The sequence below is a fragment of the Frankliniella occidentalis genome, unplaced genomic scaffold (assembly GCF_000697945.3).
Source record: "Frankliniella occidentalis isolate FOCC.00 unplaced genomic scaffold, Focc_3.1 Scaffold16, whole genome shotgun sequence".
NCBI classification, from domain to species: domain Eukaryota; kingdom Metazoa; phylum Arthropoda; class Insecta; order Thysanoptera; family Thripidae; genus Frankliniella; species Frankliniella occidentalis.
Window position 1 is genome coordinate 384523 of NW_026267146.1, and position 5970 is coordinate 390492.

The 5970-nt window shown below is 59.1% G+C and overlaps 1 protein-coding gene across 1 annotated transcript; it reads right to left on the reverse strand.

The window, feature by feature from the left end:
• Nucleotides 1-449: 449 nt before the first annotated feature.
• On the reverse strand, nucleotides 450-5970 carry LOC113206385 (dynein regulatory complex protein 11-like). The gene is made up of 13 exons (XM_052264146.1): nucleotides 5910-5970; nucleotides 5691-5739; nucleotides 5353-5609; nucleotides 4978-5211; nucleotides 4802-4887; nucleotides 4597-4727; nucleotides 3656-3916; nucleotides 2810-3313; nucleotides 2259-2542; nucleotides 1994-2168; nucleotides 1306-1667; nucleotides 492-997; nucleotides 450-453 (listed from the first exon to the last, which is right to left on the reverse strand). The coding sequence occupies exons 4-13, from the start codon at nucleotides 5191-5193 to the stop codon at nucleotides 450-452; spliced, it is 2529 nt and encodes an 842-aa protein (XP_052120106.1). The 5' UTR covers nucleotides 5194-5211; nucleotides 5353-5609; nucleotides 5691-5739; nucleotides 5910-5970.

A 5970-nucleotide genomic window follows, 5' to 3' on the forward strand; every position in this document is an offset into this window, starting at 1 on the left:
TGGTGATCGGGGTGGCCGTGGTCGTAGCGGAGCTGCTGCTGCTGCTGGTTGTCGTGGTTGTTGGACAGCGCTAGCGCCGCCTAACACCACCGCCGCCCTTCTTGGAGTCGGCCGCCTTCTGCCACTCCTCCAGCACCTTGGCGCGCTTCTTCTGGATGGGCGTCTTGCTCCACCACTTGAGCCACTTTTTGCGCTCCTGTGAGTTAGAAGCGGGCATCGGGCGTCAGCTTTGCAGCCGCGGTAGATTGTATCGCAAGCAGAGGAGGGTAGTGCCACTCGGTCTACCTTGACGGTGGGCGAGTTGGGGTACTCCAGGAGCAGGTCGAGGATCTCCTGATGGCGCAGCGGCCGGCTGGCTAGGTGGATGCGTCTCTCCACGCCCAGGGCCCGCTCCACCACCTCGCGGATGGTCGGGTACGGCACCCACGGCGTCACGTGGGCCAACGGCGTCACCTGCCGACGTCGTCCAAAAAACCGATTTGCGTAAGGACAAGAAATGAGCATCGCTAGCCGAAAGTGAAACGCCTGAGGTCACCTCGAAGTCCCTGGCGACGGCCTTGTGCTGCATGATGAGCTGGTGCCAGAGCAGCGCGCGCGAGCCGTAGTCCAAGGGGGGCACGAACACGTGGCGCTGGTAGGCCTTGACGAGCTTGCGGCCGCGCGCGAGCCAGGGCGCGTTGGAGGTGCCCAGCACGAGCACGCGGTCGGGCCGCTTGATGCCCTTGACGATCTTCTTGAGCGTGCGCGCGAACTTCTTGGGCTTGAGGGCGCGCTCGGGCTTGGGCACGCGCTTGTAGTAGTTGCGGTGCGCGTCGTCCATGACGATGACGGTGGGCGCGAGCAGGCGCGCCACCTTGTTGACCGTGTGCAGGAACAGCTTCCACTCCTTCTTGCCCGGGTAGCGGGCGCGGGCGGCGGCCACGGCCTCGGGGGTCAGGTCCATGCGCAGCGCGCCCGTCTCGGTGCAGACCACGTCCGCCAGCAGGCTCTTCCCGCACTGCAGCAGGGCACAGTGACACACACACGTGACTAGTGTTGTACGATATCCAGATTTTGGTGTCGCGATACGATTTCGATCAAGTATCGAACATCGGCTCGATAAATTAAGTATCGATAATATCGAGTGATATCGCAATATCGATCGAACCATATCGAAAAACGATGTGTCTGAAAGTAGACTATATTTCGATTTTGGTCTTGAGAGAATATCGAGCCCTTGATATCGGAGTATATCGTATCGATATCGAAATATCGCGATATCGCACAGGGGCCAGGAGAAGGGCTAAGTGGACGCGTGGTGGTTACCTGCGCGGGCCCGGCCAGGAGCACGGACTTGACGAGCGGCGCTAGCTCGTGCGCGCGCGCCGAGCCGAGCGGCAGCACGCAGAACTCGCGCACGGCCTGGCGGATGTCGCCGAGCGCGGGCAGCGGGTCGCCGCACCGCTCGCGCAGCTCGAAGTTGGCGTAGGCGGGCTCGCCGAAGAAGTCCTCCATGCGCGCCTCGCGCGAGTTGCGCACCACGCCCGCGCGCACCAGCGCCTCCAGCAGCTCGTCCGGCGTCTTGTCCGCCGTCGGGTCCTTCTTCTTCTTTTTGCCTCGCCTTTTCCTCTTGCCGCGCTTCTTCTTCTTCCGCTTCCCCTTCCGCCGCTTCCGCCGCCCCTTCCGCCCTGCCGAACGAGGAGGGGGACCTGCTGTGACTTGGGGGCCACGTGGATAGGCCACCCGCCCGAGTACCGTGGCCGCCCGTTGCCTAACCGCCAGGCGCTTTCCCTACTAAAATGTAAAAAGGAAGCTTACCCCTTTCCGATTCAAAACTGTAAGTACAAACAATGAAAATGCGAACACCAAGCTACCAGACAGTTTACTGTGATAAAGTAAATCATCTTCTGGCCCAACTTGTAAGAATTATTCACCCCCCGCTCCCCCCATGAATCCCTTTTTAAACCTTAAAAAAAACTCTGATTTTCCTCCGCTCTGCTATGCGAACACTTACGCTTGTGCTTCTCCCTCCACACGGCGTCCTTGAGCTTCTCGAGCTCCACGCGCATGAGGTCGTCGATGACCTGGCGCAGCTCAAACTGCTTGGCGTGCACCTCGTCCACGCGTATCAGGTCCGTGTAGGGGTCCTCGGACGGGTTCTCGTCGTCGGGTCGGACAAACTCCCAGTCCTGCGAAACACGAGAAAACGCCCGCAAATTAAATTTGGAGGACTGGTTTCGTTTTCGCCGTAAGTGTGTGGGGTGTGGGGATCCACCCACCACGCGGTACTCGCGCTCGGCCACGGCGAGGGCCGGCATGACGGCTGACTCCTCGAGCTGGAAGCCCGTCAGCTTCTCGGCGAGGTGGCGCTGCTTCTCGGCCCGCTTGGCCTCGCGCCGCTTCTGCCGCTGCTCGCGCTTCTCCTCCCGGGTCAGCTTGGGCTTGCCCTGGCCCTTGCCCTTGCCCTTCTTGTTCCTCGCCAGCAGCTCGGCCACCTGCTTGAACTCGGTGCTCGTGCACCAGAACTCGGCCGTCACCAGGTTCGAGCCGCCGAGCTTGCGTGCTGTAGTAGTAGTAGTAGTGTAAGGTTGGTCATACAGGGTGGTGAGACAGTATAAATACATATTTTTCTCGAAATTTGACTGTGGATGACTGAAAGGTGCAAATTCTTGTAAAACTACTCCAAAAGTGTGCGGAAAGGTCTTCATTATATTTGGTTAGTTGAAGAACAGTAAAAGTTAAAGCTTGGTAATTTTCATATATAATTTTGGAGAATTTGTCCCTTATTTTCACCCCCCCAAAAAATTGCTGTGCGAGTGGCTTGGCTTACGTGGTATGCCGGGGAGCGTGGGGTCCACGTCGGGGAACATCCCCTTGGGCGTGCGCTTGGGCAGCCCGAGCAGGGCGCCGACCAGCTTGCGCTCGCGCTCCGGCGGGTACTTGGGCAGCTTGAGCACGTCGTACCACCAGCTGCGTATCCACTCGCGCATCTCGTCGCCCAGGTCGTCGAAGATGTCCGGGCTCAGCTCGCGGTCCACCCACTCGTGCTCGCGCGCCACGGCCGCCTCGTAGGCCGCCTGCAAGTCGCGGCGCAGCGCCCTCCGCAGCGCCCGCACCTCCTCGACGCGCGCCCGGTACGAGTAGTCTACGGCCCTGGGCATGAGCATGCCGATGAGCGTGTCCTCGCGCTCGCGGTACTTCCGGACGCGCTTGCGCGCCTGGTGGCCGCGGACGTGGCGCTGCAGGGTGACGGCGGCGCGGTCCAGCGCGTCCGGGTCCGGCCGGTCCTTCTTGGCGGTGGGCTGCTGGTAGCGCTGCTGCATCCAGCGCCGGCCTGGGAACCATTCGAACGTTACGAGGCAGTGGCAATACACCACGTTGCTGAGGGCCACATCGAGAAAAAAGTTATCCGTAGGTGCGAAAATTACACTTAGAAAACGGACTAGTATAGCTTCGGGTCCAGAATTCATTTTGAAGCAACATGTTTTTAAAGAAGGCTCATTTTTATGGTTCAAGAAAAAATATTTTCGGCTTAAAGCAAATATTCTCTTGTCCATTTTTAATGAATAATTTTCTTATCCATAGAAAATTTTCTTGTCAGTGTATCTGGATTGCCAAATTATCTGACGCTCTCTTATTTTTAAAATAGTACGCAGATTCACAGGCATCGTCTTACGGTTGAACGACTGGATCCGGTTCTGGCGCGCCCGCTCGTGCGTTTGGATGAGGGTGGTGGCCTCGCGCAGGGCGCGCACCTCGGCCGGCTCCTGGACGGCCACCTCGTGCTGCTCGGCCAGCAGCTCCCGCATGCGCCTCGCGCGCGTGCCCGCCCCCGCCGCCGGCTCCTCAACCCCCGCCGCCTCCACCGCCACCGCCTCCGCCGCCCCCGAAGCCGCCTCCGCGGTGGATCCTCTCGCCGCCTCCTCCGCCATCTTGGCTGCGCAGGGTCAGCGGCAACAAGGGTCTTGTATGAACTCCTTCCAAACTCCCGCGGCCGGCCGTGTCAGACACACGCCGGGGCTGTGGGGTGAGCCGTTAACTTTTCGCCAAACGAAAAGGGAAGAAAACATGAAAGATAAAATGGAATGAAATCGGGAGGTGGCAAGAAGCAGTTGGGGGGAGAGGAGGGGGATCCCCGAGAGTCAATCACACAAAAATAACAACATTGACGCGATTTCCCTCTCCTCTTTTTCTGTCTTTTCTTGCCTCCCCTCTCTCCTTGCTGCGGTTGCATTAGATTGGCTTGCTCAGGGTGTGGTGCACCGATTGAATCCCAAATTCCCCTGCGGATCCAGGCCGACCGACCCTCCCTCCCCCGCCCCAGTGGCGTATCACGTATCCCTGCCACGCAGAGGGGTGTTGAGATTGTGTTTAAAACTCGGAATTTCCCCCCTTTTTCCTTTTATTTTTTTCAGAAAAGAAAAATGACTCCTCCTTTTCTTCATCATGCCCTTCTCCACTGCCCCTCCATCCACACTGCCCCTCCCCTCCCCCTACTGTCCTTTCCCACTGTCCATCCCTACTGTCCATCTCCACTGTCCATCCCCACTGTCCATCCCAACTTCCACACTGTCCTTCCCCCCGGCTACGCCCCCCGGGTCCCCGTCCCGCACCCACCCTGCACCCGATCGATGAACTCCCGTCGCCGCTGCAGCTCGAGCTCGTTCTCCCAGCGGTAGTATCGCGGAGCGGGGATCTCCAGGTCCTCGTGGGTCAGCCTCCTCTCGATCAGCAGGTCGTCGATATAGCTGTACACCGGAAGGGTTGGTGTAGAAACTACAGAGATCATCCAAGCGAAGCGGGGGGCTGCTATACTACGCACTGGAAATTGCTCTTGTCCAGCTCCGTGTACAATTCGTGCTTGAGTTCCAGGAGACGGCCAATGCAGCCGTCCAGGAGCCGGCGGATCTGAAACGATTTATTTGTTTTAGCTCGATTGTGCGCGATCGGCATCGTATGTAAATATATTATGTCGGTAACTGTCGTGAGAGTCCCGACCAGGAGGCGCTTCTGCGGCTGCACGATCTGGTCGTGGCACTCGTCGAGGGTGCGCGTGATGCGGATGTAGTCCGCGTACAGGCGCAGCACCCAGCCCAGCGAGCCCCGCTTGTCCGTCTCCCGCTGCCGCCGCTGCAGCCGCTGGTCGCGGGCCATCAGCTGCCGCAGCTGCAGCTGCGCCTCGCGCCACATGGCGTTGTAGGTCGCGTGCGACATGGCGCCGGACAACAAGGGCTGCGAGGTGGGAAATTTTAAATCAAACAGAAATTTTCCTTTTTGAAAAGAGTAAAAGATGTATCGATGAAAACGTTCAGCTTTGTCACTAGTTTAAGATGGCGAAACAAATTCAAAATGACACGTCAGTTTTGTGCTTACCGCGCTTGTTAAGGAGCGAGTCGAGCTTTGGCCGCTGCCTCCTGGCCGCCCGCCTGGCGCAGGCCCTGCCGGTGGTCCTGGTGCCCCTCAGCCTGCAGCCCGGCTGCTTGCCCGGCTCGTGGTGGTGGTGCTGTTGGTGACGGCGGCGGGAGCATGCCATGGCCCGTCACAGGCCGTCAGGGCGCGCGTCGCGTGAGCAGCAGGCGCTGGCGTGTCGCCCGCCACCAGCGCGCCCGTTGGTCAGCGCCGCCGCGAATCTACATGCACAGGGCGTAATTGGAGGGGCTCTCGGCCACGCCCCGCCGGGCCCCGCCACGCCCCGCACTACTACTACTCACCGGTGTCGTTATGGCGTCCCCGCGGCCTGCACTCTGCAGGTGGCCCTCTCTGAGAGAGAGAGAGAGAGAGAGAGAGAGAGAGAGAGAGAGAGAGACAGACAGACAGACAGACAGACAGACAGACAGAAACACACACAGTCAGACAGACGGATGCACAAAAACTACGTAATTCGGGGTTCCGAATGACAGGTGTTTCAATTTGCATGCACATGTACTCACTGTATAACGTGTGTCCTTTTTCATTCGTCTTCCTGTGTTCTGTTTTCATGTTTTTATTTTT

Bases quoted from the DNA above. Each gene is read 5' to 3' on its own strand.
- LOC113206385 (XM_052264146.1), bottom strand. From the start codon at position 5,193: ATGTCGCACGCGACCTACAACGCCATGTGGCGCGAGGCGCAGCTGCAG. The intron at 2,169-2,258 runs GTGGGTGGATCC...CGTGTTTCGCAG, and splicing joins CCGAGCGCGAGTACCGCGTG to GACTGGGAGTTTGTCCGACC. The intron at 1,668-1,993 runs GTAAGTGTTCGC...CTCGTTCGGCAG, and splicing joins GTGGAGGGAGAAGCACAAGC to GGCGGAAGGGGCGGCGGAAG.